The 26713-nt window shown below is 45.2% G+C and overlaps 1 protein-coding gene across 37 annotated transcripts in view; it reads left to right on the forward strand.

Annotated features, from left to right (window-relative positions):
• The first annotated feature begins 4380 nt into the window (after window positions 1–4380).
• PXK (PX domain containing serine/threonine kinase like) overlaps window positions 4381–26713 on the forward strand; it is a 93216-nt gene continuing 70883 nt past the window's right edge. For 14 of the 37 annotated variants that reach the window (XR_010155261.1, XM_001174103.7, XM_009445723.5 and 11 more), the window contains exon 1: window positions 4381–4634. Coding sequence is in view for 25 of the 37 variants with exons in the window: in XM_001174103.7 (XP_001174103.1) it covers window positions 4533–4634 (102 nt within the window). In the remaining 12 variants the exon portion in view is untranslated. Of the gene's footprint in view, window positions 4635–12511; window positions 12749–26713 lie in introns of all 37 variants that reach the window. The other 23 variants (XM_063805939.1, XM_063805941.1, XM_054680731.2 and 20 more) reach the window with 8 other exon arrangements.

Genomic DNA, 26713 nt, shown 5'->3' on the forward strand with positions numbered 1-26713 from the left:
GTCTTGAACTCCTGGCCTCGAGCTGTCCACCTGCCTCAGCCTCCCAAAGTGCTGGGATTACAGGGGTGAGCCACTGAGCCCGGACTCATTGTTTTTCTCGTTCATGTAGGTAAGCAGCTTGATAGACGATGACATCTGTCCTGTTTGTTTTAACTCCCCTGTGCCTGACATAGTGTCTTGTATCTAGTATTCTGCAAGGAATTTGCTAAAAGATTGCGTGAAATGGGCCGGGTGCAGTGGCTCATGCCTGTAATCCCAGCACTTTGGGATGCCAAAATGGGCAAATCATGAGATCAGGAGTTCAAGACCAGCCTGAAACATGGTGAAAACGTCTCTACTAAAAATACAAAAATTAGCCAGGCATGGTGGCAGGTGCCTGTAATCCCAGCTACTCGGGAGACTGAGGCAGGAGAATTGTCTGAACCCGGGAGGTGGAGGTTGCAGTGAGCCGAGATCGTGCCACTGCACTCCAGCCTGAGCGACAGAGCAAGCCTCCATTTTGGAAAAAAAAAGATTGAGTGAAATGTTCTTTCTCCATATCCTGCTATCCAAATCTCACCCATCATTAAAGGCCCCTCTCAAACCCCAGTTCTTCCATGAACTGCCCCATAACCCAGTCTAGTGCCATGACTCTTTTCTTTCTTATCTTCTCATGGTACCCAGAGCCTCAATTTCAGGACTCAGTATAGGCTGTCTTGGAGTCACTGTTTCTGTGACAATCTTTCCTATCCTCCTTAAAAATTATTGGATGAAAAGGAGTCTGCTTCTTTTCCATTTTGTCCTCTACAGGACCTGCAATATTGAAAGTCTTCAAGTACCACTTACTGACTTTGAAAAAAAATCACTACTGTGATCATTTGTCAAAAACATACGCATGAAGATTGTCATCCGCCAATCACGTAATCTTAAATGAAAAAAATCTAATTTGTAAAAGTATGCAAAATGCATTTTTCAGAGCATGTGAAATTTCTTGTAAGGTATGAACTATGGACAAGTTGGTTTCTCTTACAAAAGCATTTGGACTGTGTGGACAGATTACAGAGAAAATGGAGCTAAACCCCAGAGAAGCCTTCTTCCTGTTACTGTCATGACTTTATCTTATGGAAGCAGTTGTCAGAGCACTGGACTCCAGTTGTCTAACATTTTTCCCCCAATCATACAAGTTAAATACAGAAAAGCATACAGAAGAAATCATCATGATTCTGCTTCTTAGAGGCCCACCGTTCATATTTATTTATTTATTTTTGAGATGGAGTCTCACTCTGTCACTGAGGCTAGAGTGCAGTGATACGATATCGGCTCACTGCAACCTCCACCTCTTGGGTTTAAATGATTCTCCTGCTTCAACTTCCCGAGTAGCTGGGATTACAGGTGTGTGCCACCATGTTCTGGCTAATTTTTCTCTAAAAGTAGAGACAGGTTTTCACCATGTTGTCCAGGCTGGTCTCAGACTCCTGACCTCAAGTGATGTGCCCGCCTCGGCCTCTCAAAGTGCTGGGATTACAGGTGTGAGCCTCTGTACTCAGCCCATATTTTGATATATTTTCTTCTGGTGTTTGTCCTATAGATATGTTGGGATTATACGGATGCTAAATTGCTTTTTTCATTTACTATTATATCAAGAGCATTTCTCAAGATCATAAAATATTCTTTAATCATGTGACTTTTTATTTATTTATTTGTTTGTTTGTTTGTTGAGACAGGGTTTTGCTCTGTTGCCCAGGCTGGAATGCGGTGATGCAATCTTGGCTCACTGCAGCCTCCACCTTCCGGGTTCAAGTGATCCTCCCACCTCAGCCTCCTGAGTGCCTGGGACTATAGGCATGCACCACTTACCCTGGCCTGATTTTTAACATTGCAAAAAATTCATGATTGTACCAAGATTTGTCCAAAACCCAACTGTTAGTCATTTATCCTTGCATGCTATTTTTTTTTTTTTTTTTACTGATCTCTGATTATTTTCTTAGGATACCCTCCTAGACGCAGAATTACTTGGTCATAGGATAAGAACATTTTCAAAGCCCTTAATACATATTTGTTTTAGCTCCTTGTACTAGGTCTATTACATAGTAGGTACTTAGCAAATAATTGTTGAATGAATGTACGAATGCCCTCCAGAAAGGTGGCGCCAATTTATACTCCCACCTGCAGTAAGAGAAAATAGCCTTGTCTTGGTCAGTCCACATCACAATAGGAGTAATGATTATAGCTGGATTTTGGTTTCTGTGACTCTGGCAGAGAAATAATCTATTTGCCTTAAAACAAAGAAATGAAAGTAAAAAGTTGAATCCTCCCTAAATGACATATGGTTTTGCTTTAATAGACTGCTGCTTTTAAACACACTGGCACAAAAGTGGAATGGAGGGAGAGTTCTGATTATTTTAGGGCTGAATCATGAAGGTCCAGGATTCCTTCTTCACATCTCGCTGTATTGGATCTTGGCCCCTGGGACCAATCTCATGGCTACTTGACTCAATGGGGCTGCCCAACAATCCCAATAAGCTTGAGATCTGGAGAAGGGACCCTTTATATATGATGTGGGCCTTTCCTGTGATGTCAAATTTTGGTGGTGGTGGTGGGATTACCAAGAAACTTTGTTCCCTTATCTGAAGTGTAGAAATTTAGTGGAGGCAAATTTAAGAGTTAGGAACCTTCCATTCTGTCAACTGTAGGGGAAGGAGGAAACTAATATTGACTTTGTTTTGTTTTTTTTTGTTTTTCCGGAGACGGTCTTGCTCTGTTACCCAGGCTGGAGTGAAGTGGCATGATCATGGCTCACTGCGGCTTCAACCTCCTGTGCTCAAAAAATTCTCCCACCTCAGCCTCCTGAGTAGTTGGGACCACAGGTGTGAGCCATCATGCCCAGGTATTTTTAAAATTTTTTTGTAGAGACGGGGTCTCACCATATTGCCCAGGCTAAACTCCTGGACTCAAGCCATCCACTCTCCTCAGCCTCCCAAAGTGCTGGAATTACAAAGGTGAGCCATCATGCCTGACCACGGTTTGAGGTGTTTTTGTTTGTCTGTTTTTTTGTTTGTTTTTTGAGACAGAGTCTCACTCTGTCACCCAGGCTGGAGTGTAGTGGTATGATCTTGGCTCACTGCAACCTCCCCATCCCGGGTTCAAGCAATTCTCCTGCCTCAGCCTCCAGAGTAGCTGGATCTACAGGCGCGTGCCACCATGCCCAGCTAATTTTTATACTTTTAGTAGTGGGGGTTTTGCCATGTTGGCCAGGCTGGTCTCAAATTCCTGACCTCAGGTGATCCACCCACCTTGGCTTCCCAAAGTGCTGGGATTACAAGCGTGAGCGATCATGCCTGACCACCGTTTGAGTTTTTACTATGTGCCAAGCCCCTTCCCAGTCTACTGCATTCCTTGTATTAACCTTTTCATACAAATAATATTATCTCCACTTTGCAAATTGGGGAGTTGGGACTCAGAGAGGTTGGGTAACTTATTGAAGATCACACAGCTGGTAAATGCCAGAGCCATGGAGATGATGGTCCTCCGATTCTAAATTTAACTCTTCACTATCCTGGAATGCTGCCCTAGGAGAGGGCAGTGTGGGTGAAATTTCTAGGTGTATATGGAGATGGGGGGATGAGGTGGTGCCAGGATTATGGCTTTGGGTTCAGGCAGACTGTGGGCAGATTTAGGGCTGAGAAGTTGATCCCAAGGTTCTCTGGCTTGGCTCTTGGTTTGAAGTTCTTCTAGTCCATATGGTGGGATCAAAAACTCCCAAGTCTAAGGGATGTGGTTGAGCCCGCAGTGGGGGCCAAGAGTAGAGGCTAGGGGTCTCTGGACCATTTTATAGGGTCTCCAGTTCTTAGAGCTTGGGTCTGAGGGTTCTGGGGCCCAAGACCTCCAATTATGGGGTCCAGCTCTTAGGTGTTCAGGCCTGAGGAGCCACGTTCAAGAGTCCCTGTGAAGTTTCGGTAGGAAGGGCTTGTTTCAGAAAGTCTCTGGGTTTGCAGGGCTCAGACTGGGGGTCCCATCCTAAAGGCCCTTTTTCTGAGTTTTAGGGTCCTTGGGCCTGGGGGGTGAGAGAGATCCAGTTCTGAGGGTTTCAAGACGTACAGTCCCCGAAAAGCCCAGTTCTGAGAGGCCTGGTTTGGAAATCTCGCCCTGAAGATTCCTGGATCCCAGGGCTCAGGACCAGGCGTCTCTGGATCTGAGGATCCTGGTAGTGATGGCTTAGGGTGGTGTTCCCCGGTCCGAAGCCCGGAGCTAAGGGCACCGGGTCTGCGGTGCGGCTGCGAGGAGCGGGGAAGCGCAGGCCCATGGCAGCCGCGAGGCGGAGGAGCGGGCCAGCGGGCGGCAGTGCTGGCGGCCCCCACACGTTCTGCGCTGGGTCGGCGCTAGGACTCCGGGGCGGCGGCCGTGGGAAGGGCGGCGCTAGGACCCCGCGGGCCCGGCGGCGCGTGGGGCGGCGCGTGTTGACAGCGGCTGCGGTGGAACCGGGCGGGCGGCGGGAGTCGGCGCCTCGGGTTCCTGCCTCGCGTCCCTAGGCGGCGGCGGCCGGGCGTCCCGGGATGGCCTTCATGGAGAAGCCGCCAGCCGGCAAGGTGCTGCTGGACGACACGGTGCCGCTGACAGCAGCCATCGAGGCGAGCCAGAGCCTGCAGTCCCACACGGTGCGCGGCCCAGCGGGCGGGCGGGCGGCGTGGGGCGGCCCCGGGCCGCGAGGCTGCCTGGCGCGGGCCGGGCAGGGTCGTCGGACGGAGACCGGGCCACAGGGTGGGCGGCCCTGGCCGAGAAGGCTGTGGCGCGCCGCTGGGTCTGGGTCAGGGCCCCTGGGGCCCAGGCGAACGCTGAGGCCCGGAGGGGCCAAGGATGGGGACCGCAGCTCCCGGCGCCGCGGGGTGGAAGGAGCTCGGCGGCGACCAGGAAAGCGACTCCGAGTTGGGGGGCGGGGGCGGGGGCTGCGGGATTCCCGGGCTCACCTTGGACTAGGGGAGCAGGAACGAGACCGCTCAGGACCATCCACTTCTGCCCGCCGCCAGCCTTTTCCTTTTTGAGGCCGTGTAATTTCCTCCTTGCAGCTGAGGGTCTGGGTGATGGGGATGAGGGTGTGCCGGGCCAAATGAAGTGTGACTCCAGAGCCTACTTGTTGGGACAGCAGAGTGTAAGTGGCTGGGGTCTGCAGCCCCGTTTCCAGGTCAGCCGCTTGGCCCTGGTCCCGGGAAGTGGTGGGGGCGGCAGTCGGGGCGCTGTTAAGCAGGTGTATGAATGTGCTTCTCTAACTTGCTCTTTAGTGGGCAGTGGTAGCATTCATTTGAGTTTAAAATCCACTCGAGTAGCATAAAGGAGTAATAGGTCCTCATAGTAAACATTGGCAGGGTTCATTTCTGCTACATATACGGTCTTTTATGGGGCTTTAAAACCGTGGTTGTTTTCATTTGCTTGTACCTTTTTTTTTTTGAAAGGCCCACTATGCATTATAATTTCCAAGCAATAAATCTAGGAACCAGCAAGAAACCTGGAGCTATCAGCTAGTGGGACTTTTTTGGAAAAGTAATGAGTGAGGAGAGAGATTCCTTCAATTGTGATGTTTTGTCAGTCCACCGAATCAGATTCAGACTCAGAGGCTTGTTTGTTTACCATTGCAGTGTGTTTGGGGGGTCATCATCTGGAGGCTAAAGCTCACAATAGCCTTCTGTTTCTCTTTTCGTTCAAGCTCTTCTGATGACTTCAAAGAGACCTTTTATTCTGTTGTATTAAAGTGAGACTTTTTTGAACCTCAGTTTCCTCTTCTGACAGCCATGCTTTGTAGGGCTTGAATTGTTCAAAGCATTCACTTCCAGTTAAGAAAATTATTATCTTTTTAAAAAGGGCTATTTATTCACGCTGCGTGGCTTTAATCCTATTCTGTAGACATGTGAGAAGGCACATACAGGACAGAATTTGTTAAACTTGCTCTCATTTGTGCCTAAAGGGAGTATGGCATAAGGGTTGAAATTTAGGATAGGGAGTCAAGAGTAATTCAGCTATTAAATTTGATTTTTGACTTGACTATTGGCAAGTAAGTCTTATAACCTTCCAGAGAATAGTGTCGAGTCCTTTAGGTTTATTTTGTATTGAAAATAAAGAGATAGATGTTTATAAATACTCACAAATTACTTTCCCTAGGAAGCATTCATGATTTCTACAGCCCCAGCCCATGTGCCTACCCACACCTTAATCTTGATTAGTTTGTCCTGTAATTACTTCTTTACTTTTTGTCTCCACCAGGCTACAAGAGGAGGGGCACTTCTTCCTCACTTTTGAGTCTCATTCCCTGGTTTTTGATAGGATTTCAAATGTGTTTATCAAATGACTAAATAATCCAACTTCAACCTTACTATGCCTCTTTTTCTGTTTATGTAAAATGGTAATTGTAAACATTGAAAAAATAACTTAGAGATCAGTGCTTTAGCTAGGTGGCGAAAGGTGTAATAGGATTCTGTTTTTATTGTAGGGGTGTGTGTGTGTGTGTGTCTGTGTGTGTGTGTGTGTGTGTGTGTAGAGACAGCGTCTCACCATGTTGTCCAGGCTGGTGTGTGTGTGTGTGTGTGTGTGTGTGTGTGTGTGTGTGTGGAGACAGCGTCTCACCATGTTGTCCAGGCTGGTCTGGAACGCCTGGGCTCAGGCCGTTCTCCTGCCTCAGCCCCACAAAGTGCTGGTATACAGATGTGAGCCACCACACCTGGCCCTGCAGATCTTTTCTTTAAAAAATAAAATAATTTAGGGTAGAAAATGGCAGTTCTTGTAGGGATGACTGACCACAAAAGACAATGACTCACAGGAGACCCATAGAGGCAGATGTGGTAGAGTAAAAAACTGTAGCATTGTCTTGCGTAATTTTTTGACTGTTCTGTGTTCTTGTCATTTTAGCTGTAAAGTTTGACTGAGAAATGTTGCATCAGCCCTGAAGTTTATTGAGAAAATCTTATGCTGATGCAAACTTTTTGGACTGTTAGTGTCTTATGAGTAAGTCTTTTTTAAACCAGGAACTGTTGGAAATTATTTTGGAAAGAAGTAGTTGTTAAGAGGGGTATGTAGAAGAGAAAGGCACTGTTTTTTCTTGGGGAGATTGAAGTTGGCTTTCCAGCTTGGTAGCTGAAGGGAGATGGTGTTCCAGAAGTCAGAGCTCTACTCTCGCTTTGAAATGCTGAATCTCTAGGAAGTTACTCCTTGGCTGTAGACAGAAACATACGGAGATAGAGACAGACTTGGGGTTGGAAGAGGCAAGACCTTAATACAGGTCTGGGCTGATACTTGCTAGTCATGTGATATAGGCTGGGCAAGTCACTTAAACCTTTTTGAAGTTTAGTTTTGTCATCTGTAAATGGGAGTAATAAATGCCTGCCCTGCCTGCCTCCCAAGGTTGTTAGGAAGATCAAATGAAATCATCTTGATGAAGTATTTGTAAAATGTATTCCTTCCTCCCTCCATCTCTTCACTCCCTGACAACATTTGTGCAAAGCGTTAAACACATTAGAGGGCATTATTGCAAGTAAGCTCATTTCTGTCCATAGTTCCTTTCATTTATCAAGTTTGTTTAACCTTGGGAAATATATATATATATATATATATATATATTTTTTTTTTTAATACCAATGGGGTTCTTGCTGTGTTGCCCAGGCTGGTCTTGAACTCCTGACCTCAAATGATCCTCCCACCTCAGCCTCCCAAAGTGCTGGGATTATAGGTGTGAACCACTGCACCCAGCTGGGAAACCACCTATAACAGAAATGATTTAGGATTTGTGAACTTGGTAGGGAAAAATTCTGTGGTTTGGAAAACTGAGTCACCAGAAGGATGAAGGGAACACAAGGTCACCACCAGAAAGGCATATTTGGATGAGCAACTGGCAGAAAGGACATGTGTTGGTAGGTGATTCTGTGCTTTGCTGATGCTGATGCATCATTTTTATGGAGCAAAATGAATTTAGCATTAAGAGCTAGACCAGCCCTCTGCTGCAAGGAAATGAAGCTTCTATAAAATCAGAAAGGCTAGTATTTAGGGGGAGGATGCTTTCAGGTTAGGTTTGGAGGAAGAAGGAAGATTTTCCAGACAAAAGGAATTCTGGTGAAAAGCCACACAGGTGAGTTGTGAGAAAATTTAGGAGGACCAAGAGAGGACAAGGGAAAGGTAAGTTCTTGGCTATATAAAAGGGAAAACTTTTTAAAGTCAGTAGACTAAAAAAATGCTTACATAGCTGAAATAGAAACCAGAGGAAACAAAGTTTTGGGAAGCGCTGTTATCAAATGTGCACATCCAATTTTTGCTGGTGGGTAGGCTGTGTGTGATAGCTTTTCATCTCAGTTTTCTCCTTTTTTTGGGGGGTGGGGGACAGAGTCTCGCTCTGTCACCAGGCTAGAGTGCAGGTCGCAATCTCAGCTCACTGCAACCTCCACCTCCCAGGTTCAAGCGATTCTTCTGCCTCAGCCTCCCAAGTAGCTGGGATTACAGGTATGCACCACCATGCCTGGCTAATTTTTGTATTTTTAGTAGAGATGGGGTTTCACCACGTTGACTAGGCTGGTCTTGAACACCTGACCTCAGGTGATCCACCTGCCTCGGGCTCCTAAGGTGCGGGGATTACAGGTTTGAGCCACCATGCCTGGCAGTTTTCTCCTTTTTAAATATTCTTCTGTGGAGTTCATCTGGATCAGGGACTGTTTATCTTCCATTTGGACATTTTGTTTTTGAGAAACAGATAATTATAGTGATAGTTAAGGCACAATAGAAAACATTTTTTAAAATCTGTGGAAAAGATAATATTACATGTTAAAATCTTTACTGAAAATGGATCTCTCCTTGAACTTTTGATATTTGGAAACTGCATTCCTGCATGGCTTATTTATTCAGCTATACTCATTCATTCAACAAAAATGTATTAAATGCCTACTATGTGCCAGGCACATCCTAGAGATAGAATGGTGAACCAGACAGCTCCTGCATCCATGGAGCTTTTGTTCTGTTGGATTCCAAGGTCTTTTTTTTTTTTTTTTTTCATTGTGAGACAGGGTCTTGCTCTGTCACCCAGGCTAGAGTACAGGACCACAGCTCACGGCAACCTCAGTCTCCTGGCTCAAGGAATCCTCCTGCCTGAGCCTCCTGAGTAGCTGGGACTGTAGGCATGCACCACCATACCTGGCTAATTCTTTGATTTTTAGTAGAGATGGTGTCTTGCTATGTTGTCCAGGTTGGTCTCAAACTCCTGAGTTCAAGTGATCCTCCTGCCTCGGCCTCCCAAAATGCTGGGATTATAGGTGTGAGCCACTGTACCTGGCCTCAACTAGGATCTTTACCATTCATAAAACAGATGGTTTTAGTGGCTTGGTTTATTGATCTTCAGCTGCTCATCAATGACCCGACCCTTTTTATAGACTTTTAAACTTTATTTATTTATCACCAGAATAACTATTCAAATGTAATGGCAAATTAGGAGACATTGCTGCTTTCAGATCCTGAAATTTTAGGGTAATCTAGTACTCAGTATCAGAATTTGAACTTCCTTTTAGAATGCTACTTGGAAGTTTCTTTAGAATTCCAAGTTATACTGAATACTTTAAAAATTTCTTAGCCAGGCGTGGTGGCTCACACTTGTAATCCCAGCACTTTGGGAGGCCGAGGCAGGCAGATCATCTGAGGTCAGGAGTTCGAGACCAGCCTGACCAGCATGGTAAAACTCAGTCTCTACTAAAAATACAAAATTAGCTGGCCTGTCGTCCAGCTACTTGGGAGGCTGAGGCAGGAGAATCCCTTTAACCCGGGAGGTGGAGGCTGCAGTGAGCCAACATCACGCCATTGCACTCTCCGTCTCAAAAAAAAAAAAAAAAAGTTTCTTTAGGCCAGGCGCGGTGGCTCATGCCCATAATCCTAGCACTTTGGGAGGCTGAGGCAGGTGGATCACCTGAGGTCAGAAGTTCGAGAACAGCCTGGCCAACGTGGTGAAACCCTGTCTCTACTAAAAATACAAAAATTAGCTGGGCATGGTGGGGTGTGCCTGTAATCCCAGCTACTTGGGAGGCTGAGGCAGGAGAATTGCTTGAACCTGTGAGGTGGCGGTTGCAGTGAGCCAAGATTGTGCCATTGCACTCCAGCCTGGGCGACAGAGCAAGACTCCGTCTAAAAAAAAAAAATTCTTTTAAAGATGTTTGCATACTGTGTGATAGTTAACTTGCAGCACTTCCTTTTTCTTTTTTTTTTTTTTAGCTGGAGTCTTGCTCTGTCCCCCAGGTGGGAGTGCAGTGGCGCGATCTCGGCTCACCGCAACCTCTGCCTCCCGGGTTCAAGCAATACTGCTTCAGCCTCCCGAGTAGATGGGATTACAGACGCCCACCACCACACCCGGCTAATTTTTGTATTTTTAGTAGAGACAGGGTTTCACCATGTTGGCCAGGCTGGTCTTGAACTCCTGACCTCAGGTGATCTATCTGCCTCAGCCTCCCAAAGTGTTGGGATTACAGGCGTGAGCCACTGCACTCAGCCATCTTGCAGCACTTGCACACATTATAATAAAATATAAGAGCAGTTATTTTCTGGGCATCTATTCTATGTGGTTATGTATTTTTCCCCACTTGTCCTGGAAATCTGAGATGGACGCAGTCGGAAAACCCTGAGTTGAAAGCTTTTAGGTACTGGTAATTGGTTCATTTAGAGATTGTAAGTTGTCTCTTCCTATTGAAGACGTTGGTTTTTTTGTTGTTGGTGGGTTTTGTGGGTTTTTTTTTTTTGTTTTTTTGTTTTTGTTTTTTTTTTAGACGTAGTCTTACTCTGTTGCCCAGGCTGGAGTATAGTAGTGCGATCTCAGCTCACTGCAATCTCCGCCTCCCAGGTTCAAGTGCTTCTCTTGCCTTGCCTCTCGAGTAGCTGGTATTACAGGCGCCACCTACCATGCTCGGCTAATTTTTGTATTTTTAGTAGAGACGGGGTTTTACCACGTTGGCCAGGCTGGTCTTGAACTCCTCACCTCAAGTGATCTGCGTGCCTCGGCCTTCCAAAGGGCTGGGATTACAGGCATGAGCTACCGTGCCCAGCCAGAAGTTGCTTTTTTTTGCAGCCTAATTTATGGGCTGGTGATACTCAATCCCTGTATATCATCTGTTTTGGGGACTATCCCATGAGAAAGGTTTCTCGTAATAAGAATATAAATCCGAGTACCTGACTAATTACTAGGAAGAAATCTAAGATTCTGGGGCTGAGGTTTATTTCATGTGAAAAGATAGTTACATGTTTTGCTTCCCTAGGGAACAGTGGAAAGAGCCACCCATGGGTACTTAGCTTCCATATGGATTGTGATCTTGAGATTGTTCAATATATAGATTTTTTTTTTTTTTTGAGACGGAGTTTCACTGTTGTTGCCCAGGCTGGAGTGCAATGGCGCGATCTCGGCTCACTGCAACCTCCACCTCCTGGATTCAAGCGATTCTCCTGCCTCAGCCTCCCGAGTAGCTGGGATTACAGGCGACTGCCACCATGCCTGGCTAATTTTTTTTTGTATTTTTAGTAGAGACGGGGTTTCACCATGTGGCCCAGCTGGTCTTGAACTCCTGACCTCAGGTGATCCACCCGCCTTGGCCTCCCAAAGTACTGGGATTACAGGCCCCAGCCACTGCGCCTGGCCGATTTTTTTTTTTTTTTTTTTTTTTTTTTTTTTTTTTTAAGACTGGGTCTCACTCCGTCAGCCAGGCTGGAGGGCAGTGTGGAGTAATCTTGGCTTACTGTAGCCTTGACCTCTCCAGCTCAAACAATCCTTCTGCCTCAGCCTCCTGAGTAGCTGGAACTACAGACACGCATCACAATACCTGGCTAATTTTTAAATTTTCTGTCGAGACAGGGCCTCCCCATGTTGCCCAGGCTGGTCCCAAACTCTTGGCCTCAAGTGATCCTCCCACCTTGGCCTCCCAAAGTGCTGGGATTGCAAGTGTGAGCCACCGCACCAAGCCTAGATTGTTGATCGAAAGTTTAAGGCTGGTGTGGTGGCTCACACCTGTAATCTCAGCACTTTGGGAGGCTGAGGTGGATGGATCACCTGAGGTCAGGAGTTTGAGACCAGCCTGACCAACATGGAGAAACCCCATTTCTACTAAAAATACAAAATTAGCCAGGCGTGGTGGCGCATGCCTGTAATCCCAGCTACTCGGGAGGCTGAGGCAGGAGAATCCTTGAACCCAGGAAGTGGAGATTGTAGTGAGCCAAGATGGCACCATTGCACTCCAGCCTTGGTAACAAGAGGGAAACTCTGTCTCAAAAAAAAAAAAAAGTTTAAATGGGTTTACTTTACTTGGAGCAAGTAAAGTAAACCCTCTGTTCCTCACTGCAGGGCAGGTAGTGGTTTCTTTTTAGGCTGCTAGAGATTTTGGGGTAGCGTCATAGGAAATGAATCTCCTTTATGTTCCAGCTTTTAGCACCCTGAGAAAGGGGGAAATGGATCCCATTTTAGAAGTCATAAGAGCTTAAGTGTTTGGGATACCAGAGGGGGAGTAATAGAGTTTTTCCTTTTTTTTTTTCCTTAAACTAGAAGTCATTCTTATCAGTGCCTTCCTTTGCAAGCACCAAGGATGTACAGGGGGAAGTTAAAGTTGACTCCTCTTCAGAAGAGATGACAGTGGCCCTTCATTTGTGGTTTGAAACTTTTGACTTAGGAGTATGGAACAAGTGCTTTATCTTTGGTAAATACTTGGACCTCAGGAGGAGGAGAGTTTCTTCAGATTGACCATTTAGTCTCCAGCTCACCTTGCGGACAACCACATTTAGGGTAAGTAACCATTTTTAGCTGAAGTTAAAATATCAAGTGTTTTGAGCCAGGCATGGTGGCTCATGCCTGAAATGCCAGCACTTTGGGAGGCTGAGGCAGGCAGATCACTTGAGGTCAGGAGGTTGAGACTAGCCTGGCCAACATGGGGAAACCCTGTCGCTACTAAAAGTACAAAAATTAGCTGAGAGTGGTAGCGCACGCCTGTAATACTAGCTACTTGGGAGGCTGAGGCAGCAGAATTGCTTGAACCCAGGGGACGGTTGTTGCAGTGAGCCAAGATCATGCCACTGCACTGCATCCTGGATGACAGAGTGAGACTCTATCTCAAAAACAAAACAAAACAAAACTTTATATAATTCACATACCATATGAGTCACTCATTTAAAGCATACAATCCAATGGCTTTTGGTATATTTACAGAGTTGTGTATTCATCACCATAATCAATCTTAGAACATTTTCTTTTCTTTTCTTTTCTTTTTTTTTTGGCGAGGAGTCTTGCTTTGTTGCCCAGGCTGGAGTGCAGCGGTGTGATCTTGGCTCACTGCAACCTCCGCCTCCTGGGTTCCAGTGATTCTCCTGCCTCAGCCTCCTGTGTAGCTGGGACTACAGGCACCCGCTACCACGCCTGGCTAATTTTTGTATTTTTAGTAGAGATGGGGTTTCACCATGTTGGCCAGGCTGGTCTCAAACTCCTGACCTCAGGTGATCTGGCTGCCTCAGCCTCCCAAAGTGCTGGGATTACAAGCGTGAGCCAACGCGCCTGGCCAGAAACTTTTCAGTACCCCAAAAAGAAGCCTTAGTCATCACCCTGTTTTATAACTCAGAATGTTTTTTTTTTTTTAAAACCTACAAGGCTACTAAACTAATTTAATATAAACACCTGATTACCAAACTCCAAGAAACAACTAAGTTCTATTGTTATCGGAATTGTTTTAGAATGTATTCTAAGCACAAGTTCTTTAGCTCTTTGGGCCCAACTCCTTTAAGGATCTCATCACAGGGACTGCTTCCCTGTTCATAAATACCCATAAACATGTCTTTGTGAACTCTCAGAACCTCACTGACCTGAAGCCCATTCTTAGGCTTTGGATCTTAGGGTAAGAATCACTGCTGGAAAAACTTTTTTAGGCCAGGCACGGTGGCTCTTGCCTGTAATCATAGCACTTTGAGAGGCTGAGGTGGGTGGATGGCTTGAGTTCAAGACCAGCCTAGGCAGCATGGTGAAACCCTGTCTCTACTAAAAATACAAAGATTAGCCAGGTAAGGTAGTGCATGCCTGTAGTCCCTGCTCCTCAGGAAGCTGAGGCACGAGAATCGCTTGAACCTGGGAGGCAGAGGTTGCAGTGAGCTGAGATCATGCCAGTGCACTCCAGCCTGGGCCACAGAGTGAGACTCTGTCTCAAAAAAAAAAAAAGAGAAAAAAAGAAAAAGAGAAAAAGAAAGAAAAACTTTTTAAAACTGTAAACTTGGAGTATTACTTATTTTAGTTGGTGAAATATGTGCATCTGAAAAATGTACTATAATACCATCTATATCCTACTTTAAGAAAATCCTGTATTTAGAACAATAGATGAACTATGTCCTCTTAGTTTGAAAACAAATTGCTTTGGGTTGCAGCTTGCCTGGTGCGTTTAAGTGTGTGCACAGATGACTTATTAGACAGTGGCATGGGGAAGGGCAAAGGGCTCTGTGCCGGAGAGCAGGGTTCTAGGCACGGCTCTGCCTGCTGTCGCAGCACCTCTTTATAATATTTAAACAAGGCTGCTCACATTTCTTTGATGTGCTCATCAGAAATAGGTCATTTCTCCTCATTAATTCAGTTGAGGCTTTTTTGCTGGACTGGAGGGAAGTGAATGGAGTGTTGGTATGGGAGAATCCTGGATCTCAAAATGTCTTAAGAGCCACCTGTAGTGGTGAAAAGGGAAAGCAGTGTCGTTCATTCATTGCCTTCCTTTTGAGCCTGCCCTTCCACCAGGTAACAAGTGATTCCTGGGCAGGGTCTCATTGCACTTTAGTCCTGCATACGTTCCTCTTGCCAGAAGTAGAGGGAAATGAAGCCAGAAAGAAATGGGTCTGCTCACACCAGACCTCTAGCATCAGGCAGCATCAAGCACCCTGCTGGTCCGTGAGAGCACAGGGAATGGCTGAGTGTCACACTGCCATGCTGTAGGCATCTATGCATGTGACCATGTAGCCCACCATATTCACCAGCAGCCTGGCACTGGTTTATTCCACATTCCACAGGCACTTCTCAAGCTCCCACTCTTTGGTGAGCGTTGTGGTCTCCAGGAATGCAGTGGTGAGCAGTCGCTGCTCTAGGGGCTCATGCTGTTGAGGGTGGACAGGAGGGTCTGTGCATAGAAGACACACCTCTGCTTCTTCCCACTCTGTAGATGGTAAGGGGCGCAGGCAGCTTGTTCTGCCTCTTTGAGGCTTGTTTTATTTTCTTCTCTAAATCCAGACTTTATTGTCTATGTATTGCTGGGTTGATTCAATTTCAAACTAGCCCAGTCCCTGGCACATAGATAGTAAGCCTACAGCAAACATTTGCTGAATAAGTGAATTTGAGAATGAATGCCATTATTGGAGGTAAAGCTCTTATGTACTGCTGCTGACCATTGTACCTGCCAAGCGGGTTACGGGGTACTTCTGCCTCTTGTCTGCCAAGCTGGATATAATTTTCCTTCCTCTGAAATTCCCATAGAGTATATCTGCCTCAAAGGTACACTCATTTTATACACCTATTATTTCTTACTACCTTGTTTTCTGTTTATAACCCCCCTCCCCCAATCCCACGCAGGTAAAACTGTATATAATTGGGAAGAGCGACAATGGCTTAATGACCTTGGACAAATTGCTGCTTGATTTCTCCAGCCTCAGTTTCTTCATCTGTAAAGTGAGGATAGAAAGAGTATGTTAGGACTGCTGTAAGGATTAACCGAGCTCATCCACATGGAGTATTCAGAACAAAGCCCAGCACATAAATGTCATTTGTTTTGTTGTTTATTACTGTTGTATTTGCCAGAGCACTGGCGTACTACTTAGTGCTTTTTTGGCATTCAAATATATGTTTTGAATGGGAAAAGGAAAATTATTTATTTAAAAGTTTGTCTCACTGTCAGCTGTGATTACTTTGCTAATATGTGGCAAAAAACATCAGTGACACCTCCAAGACTAGGTTTCCCCGTTTTTTCCTTTTTACCCTGGAGTAACACGTTTTGACAGCCATGCTTGGGAGATGTAGCTCAGGGCCTCCTTACCAGGCTGCAGAGCTGGCTATTGGTGTTCAGTGGTGACGGAAAAGACAAGTGGTCGGCTGGGCACGGTGGCTTATGCCCGTAATCCCAGCACTTTGGGTAGCCAAGATGGGCAGATCACCTGAGGCCAGGAGTTTGAGACCAGCCTGGCCAACATGGTGAAACCCCATCTCTACTAAAAAATACACAAATAATTAGCCAGTTGTGGTGGTGGGCACCTGTAATCCCAGCTACTCAGGAGGCTGAGGCAGGAGAATCGCTTGAACCTTGGAGGCGGAGGCTGCAGTGAGTCGAGATTGCACCATTGCACTCCAGCCTGGGCAACAAGAGTGAAACTACATCTCAAAACAAAACAAAACAAAACAAAAAACAAGTGGGCAGGCCACAGGGCTCAGCCATGAGCTCCCGGAGGCCAGACCTGAAGGGAGGCAGCCCCCAGCAAATGCCCATTTCAGCTCTTCCCCTCTCAGTTTTTGTTAATCCCTAAAGGGGTTCCAACATCAGTACATAGACATTTGATCTCAGGAACATTAACAGATACTTAAAAAGAGTCTTCTGGGTGCCAGGCACTGTACTGCCTATTAAGATAAAAAGATGAATGAAGCAGGGAGCTGACATCCTAGTCAATATAGCAGCCGCAAAAGCAAAGATGAAGCAAAGTACTAAAGGGCCCCTCTGCCTGGGAGAGCAGGGCACAGGGGAGAGGCTGGTCAGGTCCTCCCTGGGGCTTAGGGAACTCGGAGTGGTTAACAGAGGAGCCAGCATTTTAGAGAAAACGTTCTAAATCAGTATGCCTCAGCCTTTTCTAACTTGCAAACTCCTTTCATAGTAATAGGGAATGGTACAGACTCTCTGGAAGTTATTTTAAATATAAAAATATTTTATTTAGATCAGTATATTACTAAAAATTATTTGGGATCTGAACTATATATATTTTTAAATTGTGTTCAGAGGAATACAACTTAAGGCCCTGAGAAACAGCATCTTCAGACAACTTGTAGAATTACCGTTTTTATGATAATTCTCACTTGTATTTCTCACTAACTTCTCACTAACATGTGTTTTGTCATTGGCATTGCTTGAGCCTACATTTAGTCAGTGGTTTATTATGGATGTAAATGAAATCATATATGACTAAGAGCAAAGTCAATTAAAATACTGTGTAATGGTAAAAACTGTGATAAACCAACTGAGTTATGAGCATACTCATGACTTCCACAACTCATCCCATGCTTCCTGTGTGCCCATTTGGAAGCTCCTACTCTATTCTAGGTTAAAGGGAAAAAATATTTATGTTATTGTTTTATCGATATTTAAGTTATTATTTTTGAAAAGTAGAAACAGAAGCCTTATAGCCTTTAACGTATATATCCTGAAACACCTTCTGGGGCACCTCGTTGTTCATCCTCTTCCAGACTCTTAGTAACCCACCATAAGGATCTCAGTTTAAAAATCTGAAGAATGATTCTTCTCTGAGGTCAGGGTTGCATTTGTAGACTTCAGGAGTTCATTAGTTCATTCAGCAGATACTGTTGTGAGTATGCCCTGTGTTCCTGGCATGGCCTAGGCACTTGGGGTACAGGTCTAAGCAAGACAGACTTGGTTCCTGCCTTCTTTGTTCATTCATTCCAACTGGGTTTATTGGTGAAGATTCTGGGGTGGGGTAAAAGATGGAAAAGAAAGGTTAGAGCCAATTGTGGGGCCTCTTGGATGCCAGGCTAAGGAATCTGAACAACAGTGAGGGGGGGTTTGGGTGGAGGTGTGGCTCATAAAAGTGGCATTTTAGGAAGCTTAATTTGCTGTCTGTGTGCAAGGTGCAGTGGAAAGGGTGAAGGAAGGAGAGAAGAGAGTCAAGCGTGCTAATGGAACAGTGAAGTTAGAGAGGCCACAGCTCAGGTCTATGGCAGGGAGAGGGGAGGAACACAAAAGAGGAAAAGTCTGCCAAGTAGAGGCCACAAGGGAAACAGAGGCATCAGGAAATTATTAGAGAAGTAGTACAAGGTAGATGAAGGGTAGCTGGTTTTCCCAGGAAGATGATGAGTCTGTTTGGTTTTAGACACCTTGAGTAATACTGAAAAGGGAGTGTTACTTGTCATAATAGATGACATTGTTTAAGCTTTCACTATGTGCCAAGCAAGTGCTTTATAGTAATTCTATAATTATTTTTCTTTTTTCTTTTCTTTTTTTTTTTTTTTTTGAAACAGAGTCTCACTCTGTCACCAAGCTGGAGTGCAGTAGCGTGATCTTGGCTCACTGTTGCCTCAACCTTCTGGGCTTAAGCGGTCCTCCCACTTCAGCCTCCTGAGTAACCAGGACCACAGCCTCATGCCACCACACGTGGCTAATTGTGTCCTTTTTTTGGGAGGGTGGGGTGGGGGGCACGGAGTCTGGCTCCGTCACCCAGGCTGGAGTGCAGTGGTGCGATCTCGGCTCACTGCAACCTCCGCCTCCCAGGTTCAAGCCATTCTCCTTCCTCAGTCTCCTGAGTAGCTGGGACTACAGGTGCGTGCCACCATGCCCGGCTAATTTTTTTGTATTTTTAGTAGAGATGGGGTTTCACCATGTTGGCCAGGGTGGTCTCAAACTGCTGACCTCAAGTGATCCACCTGCCTCGGCTTCCCAAAGTGCTGGGATTACAGTTGTGAGCTACCGTGCCCGGCCATGTTCATTTTTTATAAAGACCAGGTCTCACTATGTTGTCCCGGCTAGTCTCGAATTCCTGGGCTCAAGGGATTAGATAATTCTTTCTCTCTCTGTTTCTCTCTTTCTGGTCAACTTTGTTGAAGTAAAATTTACATACAATGAAATTCACCTATTTTAAGTATACAATTTGATAAATCTTGACAAATATATATATACACACCCACTTTCATCACTCCAGTTGTTTCCTTGGTGCCCCTTTGCAGACCCTGCCCTCCTTCTGGTCCCTGGGAACTACTGATCTGCTTTCTGTTACTATTGTTTAATCCTTTCTATTAATAGAATGTCATCTATAAGTGGAATCTTATACAATATAGTCTTTTTTTGGTCTGGCTTCTTTTACTTAACATAAAGCTTTGAAATTCTTCTATGATGTTATATGTTTCTTTTTATTACTGAGTAGTATTCCATTGTATGGATTTAACATTTGTTATCCATTCACCAGTTGGTAGATATTTGGGTTATTTCCAGTTTGGGGCTATTATAAATACAGCTGCCATGAATATTTGGGTAAAGTCTTTGTGTAGATATATTTTTTCATTTCTCCTGAGTGAATGCCTAGGAATGGAATTGCTGAGTGATAGGCTAAACTTTATAAGAAATTGCCAAACTTTTCTAGATTTTTGTTTTACCTTCATGATAGTTTGAATTGCATTAGTTATTATCCCAGTTTTGTAGTTGAAGAAAATGAGGTGCAAAAAGAGTAAGATTGAAGGTTTCTATGAGGCTAGTGAACTTTGTTTTGTTTTTTTGAGACTGAGTCTCACTCTGTTGCCCAGGCTGGAGTGCAGTGGTGTGAAGTCGGCTCACCGCAACCTTCACCTCCCGGGTTCAAGTGATTTTCCTGCCTCCCAAGTAGCTGGGACTACAGGCGCGTGGGACCATGCCCGGCTAATTTTTGTGTTTTTTTCAGTAGAGGTGGGGTTTTGCTATGTTGGCCAGGCTGGTCTTGAACTCTGACCTCAAGTCATCCACCTACCTCTGCCTTCCAAAGTGCTGGGATTACAGGTGTGAGCTGCCGTGCCCAGCTGACTAGTGAACTTTGAATGAAAGAGGTAAGAGTTGGCAGCCATCCCTAAGCTGATCTGTTGTCAGGGCCTACAGAGTGGTGGACCTGATTGATGGCTCCACTAAGCATTGGTTGAAAGAGGACAAGCTAGTGGTCTCCTTCTGAACCACAGAACCAGACAATGATTTGTGTGACTATTTTCTCAGTTCTTCCATTCTGGCTGCATAGGGATGGAGTTAATTCACTACATACGACAGAGGCCTTAGGGCAGTGCTGTCCAATGGAAGTATAATGCTAGCCACATATGTAACTTTACATTTTCTAGTAGCCACGTTAAAAAAGTAAAAAGAAACAGGTGAAATTAATTTAAATAATATATTTAACCCAATATATCCAAAATATTATAATTTCAACATGGAATCATTATAAAAATTATTACTATGTTAGGTGCAGTGACTAATGCCTGTAATCTCAGCACTTTGGCAGGTTGAGGAGGGAGGATTGCTTGAGGCCGGGAGATCGAGACCAGCCTAAGCAATATAGCAAGATCTAGTCTCTACAAAACTTAAAAAAAAAAAAAAAAGTCAGGTGTGGTGGCATACCTGTAGTCTCAGCTACTCAGGAGGTTGAGTAGAAGAATCCCTTGAGCCCAGGCAGTGGAGGCTGCAGTGAGCTATGATTGCACCACTGCACTCCAGCCTAGGTAACAGAGTGAGACCCTGTCTGTACTTTTTTTTAATTAATATGTTTTGCATTCCTCTTGTCATAAAAGTATTTGAAATCTGGTGTGTATTTTACAATTACAGCATATCTCAATTGGGACTAGCCACATATCAGGTGCTCAGTAGCCACATATTGCTTGTGGCTACTAGGCAGCAGAGATACAGACATTAAAAATATTTGCCAGGCATGGTAGCTCATGCTTGTAGCCCCAGTTACTAGGGAGGCTGAGGTGGGAGGATCACTTGAGCCCAGGAGTTCAAGGCTGCAGTGAGCTATGATTGTACCACTGCACTCCAGCCTGGGCGACAGAGCCAGACCCCATCTCCAAAAGAAATTAAAAATAAAATCCCAAATGTGTTGTTATGGAAAGAGATCCATGTTATATTAAGTGAGAGAAAAAGCAAGTCATAACACACTATGTTTAGTATGCTTTCATTCTCATAAATATCTTTTTTTTTTTTTTTTTGAGACGGAGTCTCACTGTGTCGCCCAGGCTGGAGTGCAGTGATGTGATCTTGGCTCACTGCAACCTCTGCCTCCCTGGTTCAAGCGATTCTCCTGCCTCAGCCTCCTGAGTAGCTGGGATTACAGGCTCCTGCCACCACGCCTGGCTAATTTTTGTATTTTTAGTAGAGACGGGGTTTCACCATGTTGGCCAGGCTGGTCTCGAACTCCTGACCTCAAATGATCTACCCTCCTTGGCTTCCCAAAGAGCTGGGATTACAGGCATGAGCCACAGCACCTGGCCACATTTTCATAAATATCTGTGTTTATACCTGCAAATAAACAGTCTGTAACTGCACACTATCCAGTATTGTAGCCACTAGGCTAATAAAATTAAGCTAAAAATTCAGTCCCTTCATCACCCTATCCACATTCCAAGAGCTCAGTAGTCCCTTGTGCATAGTGGCTACCATATTGGATATCAAGCCTTAGGTCACTGCTCTCTTCAAACTGCTGAACTGGTTGAGAAAGACTGAGCTTAACAGATAGAACCTGCTAGCCCTGCAGCCATTGGGGTTTTGTGACTACTGAGTCCCAGAGCCTCTGTGGTTTTTAAGAGTAACACACAGGAAGGAAGCTCACTGAGGTGCAACCGTTATTAGTACCTTGGGGAGTTTAACAGGAGCACAGTGTGGAAGCAAAACAGCTTTGTGGAGGACCCTGTTCCGTTTTTGTACAACTGAAATTAACTACTATTCAAATTGCTGAGGATCACATAAACCTGATGTCCACTTTAGGCATGTTCTTATAAAAATATTCCTTTCGACTGCTTCTTAACTGCCTAATGTACATTATGGGGCTTGCTTAACATTTTGGAGAAAAAATAGTTTCTTACTTGTACACAACTTCTAGGTGGTGCTCACATTACATTCAGCTCCAGCAGTTTGTGTCCATGTAGTAGGAGGTAGGCTGCAAAGTATAGGGGTATTAAAACCAGGTGGTTGTGGTATTCTGAGAGCCCTAGTGCTATAGTAACTCATATTCTCCAGGCCCGGGTTCTTGTCCTTACTCTGCCCTTCACCCTGTCAGCTTCCCCCTGACTTGATAGACTGGTTCTGCCTGCCCAGCTGCACTCTGTTCATCAAAATGAGACCTTGGAGCATGTGAAAGTATTGTGTCCAAGGGCATAGAAGGTAGGAACCGCTGTGCCCCTGGGTCAGACTGGCCTGGGGTGGAGTCTATTCTCATCACATACTAGTGGTGCACCCTTGTTTAAGGCATCTACCCTCTCTGAGCTTCAGGGTTTTTGTTGTATAAGAGATGTAGTGACGCCTCCCTTCAGACATTGTTGGGAGATGGAGTAAACTGAGGGCTAGAAGGCAGAGAGTAAGTGCCCCATAAGCAGAGCAGTTATACCTCCCTCTCTGAAGATATGTGTCTGCATGGCATGTGTACTGTGGTCACTTCCACAGTTGGTTATGAAATTGGAGCTAGTGTCTCAGGATGACACAGCAACATTCTCAGAGTAGGAAGGATAGATTTATGTGTACGTTATCCTAAGTGATGGTGACCATTATTAAAACCAGTAGGGACTTCTAGCTTGACTTCAGCCTATAGTTTCAAGCTTCTCTCCCACTAAATGCTTTAGCAGCCCTGTTACAAGTAGAAGAGCTCCTTTACTTTACTTTCATCTTCTGTTTTCCCAGTCTCCCCAGCACAGAAAGTACTGATGAGTAGTAAAATGACCAAAAGCTCCCTTGTCAAAGGAAAAAAGGTGCATTTATCATTGATAACATACCAGGCTCTTACCCAAGCTCAGATGATCTCAATCTTTATTACTCAGGATTCCTTATTTAATTTATTTTATTTTTCCAAGAAAGGGTCTCACTCTATCGCCCAGGCTGGAGTGCAGTGGTGCAATCACGGCTCACGGCAGCCTCCATCTCCCTGGGCTTAAATGATCCTTCTTGGGCTTCAGTGATCCACCCGCCTCAGCCCCCCAAATAGCTGAGACTACAGGTGTGCGCCACCACAGCTAGCTATTTGTGTGTGTGTGTGTGTGTGTGTGTGTGTGTGTGTGTGTGTATTTTTTGTAGAGACAGGGTTTCACCATGTTGCCCAGGCTGGTCTTGAACTCCTGGGCTCATGCAATCCACCTGCCTCATCCTCCCAAAGTGCTGAGATTACAGGTGTGAGCCACCGTGCCTGGCCAGGATTTCTTATTTTAAAGTATCATGTTTTAAATTACATGTGTAGCAAACTGAGAAACTTTTCCAAAAATTGTTTTTCCTGATTGTAAAAATAATTTATGCTCATTGAAGATAACCTGAAAAACATAGGAAAAAAAAAATAGCCAAAAGTGGGCATAGAATCTAGGACAACAGAGGCTGGAGTCATGGTACTCCTTCTTAGAAATCAGAGACTGATACAATTGTTTCTCATATTTAAAGAGAATGGCTGCTTTTTGTTTTTTCTGGGTGCTCTTCACAGTGCTGCCACCGTCTTCTATGCTTGCTGATTAGAGTCGTGATATACTCACCTGTAGACACTTTGTGTTTGCTATTTTCTTAGCAGGGAAGAAAACAGTTACAAAGCTGGCCATTGTGCTGGCTGCTCTAAATATACTGTCTTCTTTCATATTCACCACGACTCTGAAGGTGTGATTTAGCAGATGAGGAAACTGAAGCACAGAGAAGTTAGGCTGCAAAGCTAATAAGCAGTCGTTGGGCTTCGTTCCAGATCTCTGTGACTGGAAAGCTTGTGCCCTCCCCTGCTGGGGACTTGTGGCTGTGCTGTGGAGGAGGGATGGCACATTGTGGCTGATCATGACACAGTGACCAGCTCCTCCTTCAGGTTCCAGAAGGGCTCCCAGGGGGCCTGTCTTTGAGGCAGTGGAAAAGGGGGAAGGTAGAGGAGACATGGCCCAGGAGGGAGCGCTTCAGTCTCCAGCAGGTACTCAGGTCAGTGCCAGTGAAGGGCGTGAGGGATGAGGAGCTGGCCACCTCAGATACCAGAGCCCAAAGAAAAAGCATCATTTCCAGCGGATCCGAGTTTCTATGTTGTTGTCTATTCTAGCCTACTAAACATGTAGTGGGTAGTTCTCTGAGATCATGTTCACTTCATCCATTTGTAGAGTTTTAGGACATTGTGAGGATTATTGAACAAGTGAAAGTTATATTTCATTTTTAATTACTATTTAATTAAGCTTCAGATTTTTAAAGTTTGGTATTTTTTTCTTTACTTTGATGTAAGATGGAATTACTGGGTTTCCATTTTAGCAAATTATGTAATTTGCGTGGGTGTCATTTAAGGGTCATTGTACTATAGAATGCTGCAGGAAGTGGCTATTTAAAAAGCCGTATCCATTCTGTAGTCATGTTTGAGGTCAAAAGGATTTTGGAGTGCTTCTTTGCAGTGTTTTTCTTCTCTGGAACATCAGCTGTCTTTGAAGTCGGTGTGGAGACCAGCTCTCCTGGTAGGGCAGGAGACCATCCCACAGCGGAGAGTGTAGACTTCAAAAGGTTCGGAGAAGGGAGAAGAGAAGCATGCATGATCATGACGCTCATCTCACTGCAGGGATCAAAGCGTGTTTGCAATGTGTGCTTCATCTCTTCTTTTGCTAAAGTTAAAGCACATGATTCTATGAATTAGATTTTTTTTTTTGAGACAGAGTCTTGCTCTGTCACCCAGGCTGGAGTGCAGTGGTGCGATCTCGGCTCACTGCAAGCTCCGCCTCCTGGGTTCACGCCGTTCTCCTGCCTCAGCCTCCCGAATAGCTGGGACTACAGGCGCCCGCCACCACGCCCGGCTAATTTTTTGTATTTTTTAGTAGAGACAGGGTTTCACCGTGTTAGCCAGAATGGTCTCGATCTCCTGACCTCGTGATCCGCCCGCCTCGGCCTCCCAAAGTGCTGGGATTACAGACGTGAGCCACTGTGCCCGGTCTCTATGAATTAGATTTTTAAACAAAATTTATTTCATGTGGCTGAAAAGAAGATGCGTTTGGCTTTATTCATCTGCCAAAATTTAGGTTAATACAGTAATGATTCTTCAGATGCCTTTAAAAACCCTTAACATTTTCATTTGTTTTGGGGCAGTTTTTGCATATTATTAGATTGCAGAAAAATTGAAACAAAACAAAGGTAGGTTCTAGCACTGAAAATCTGCAGATGAAACAACAGTAAATAATGACTACTTAGCAGAGCAAGGAGTAATCACTAATTCTAAGTGAAATATTAAGGACTGTAAGCGGCCAGGCAGGTGGCCAGTGAGCTAAGCAGAAGTCCTGCAAGCTGAATTCTATGAGAATTTCCTCAGAAACCTTGCTGTCCTCTAGGATGATGTGGACTGCTGCCTATGGCTGCAGCTGTTGTGCTGTGTGACACTGTGATTTTGAATAGGTAGAACAGCGAAAAGAGGGGCATAAGTAAGGGATATTTAGGATGTAAACAGTCTGACTGGGTAGAGGAGGGTTTGCATGGGAAGAAAGGGTTAGGACAGTTTGGTCAGGTGGTAGAAGAATTTGGAAGCTAGGCTGAGGAATTTGGATTTACCCTGTGAGCCAGTGGGAGCCATGGAAGGTCCTGGAGCAGAGAAGTAGCGTGGTGGTAGATTCCAGCCAGGTCACTTGTTTTCAGCATTCTTTTCAGGCCTTCCTATGAAGAGAAAGTGCCAGGGGAGAAGTGAGTTTCGGAGTGAACCCAGAGGGGTGGTGTGGCTGATGGGCGCTGGAGACAAACAGGCCTGCCTCCTCTCCCAGATCCACCACTTTCTAGTCAAGGCATCTATCCTTCAGAGACTCATTTCCTCCAGCAGAGGGAAATAGTTCTTTCTTGCTCCCTTTAAACGGCATTGGCAGATAGTGTGAGTGGTGCCTATGGGAGCCACCACTACAGAGCCCAGTGTGAGGGATTTCTAGAGGCTCAGGTTAGATACCAACTGTACCCCCAAAAAGACAGATGAGCTGAGTCCTTAAGAGGAGGTGGGGAGATATGGGTGAGAGTAGAGGAGATTATGTATGAGGTTTGGTTGGTGGTTGCGTCATCTGTTGCCTTCCACTCGTGCAAGGTTTTTTATTTTTGTGGTGTGGAGCTGCTTCCTAATTTTTTTTTTTTTTTTTTTTTTGAGACTGAGTCTCTCACTCTGTCGCAGGCTGGAGTGCAGTGGCCTGATCTCAGCTCACTGCAACCTCCACCTCCCAGGTTCAAGTGATTCTCCTGCCTCAGCCTCCTGAGTAGCTGGGATTACAGGCGCCCACCATCGTGCCTGGCTAATTTTTTTGTATCTTCAGTAGAGATGGGGGTTTCATCATGTTGGCCAGGTTGGTCTCGAACTCCTGACCTTGTGAATCGCCCACCTCGGCCTCCCAAAGTGCTGGGATTACAAGCATGAGCCACCGCGCCTGGCCCGATTTCTTTAAGAGGTTTAGAACAATGGTTCTCACCCCTGGCTGCACATTAGTATCAACTGAGGAACATTTAAGACCTGCTGGCCAGGTGTGGTGGCAGTGGCTCGCGCTTGTAATCCCAACACTTTTGGAGACTGAGGCAGGTGGGATCACCTGAGGTCAGGAGTTCGAGACCATCCTGGCCAACATGGTAAAATCCCGTCTCTACTAAAATTGCAAAAATTAGCCAAGCATAGTGGTGTGCGCCTGTAGTCGCAGCTACTTGGGAGGCTGAGGTACGAGAATCGCTTGAACCTGGGAGACAGAGGCAGAGGTTACAGTGAGCCAAGATTGTGAATTTTACTCCAGCCTGGGCAACAAAGTGAGACTCTGTCTCAAAGAAAAGGAAAAAAAAAAAAAAAGAGAGAGAAAAAACAGAAGACC

Source organism: Pan troglodytes, chromosome 2 (genome assembly GCF_028858775.2).
Source record: "Pan troglodytes isolate AG18354 chromosome 2, NHGRI_mPanTro3-v2.0_pri, whole genome shotgun sequence".
Lineage (NCBI taxonomy): Eukaryota > Metazoa > Chordata > Mammalia > Primates > Hominidae > Pan > Pan troglodytes.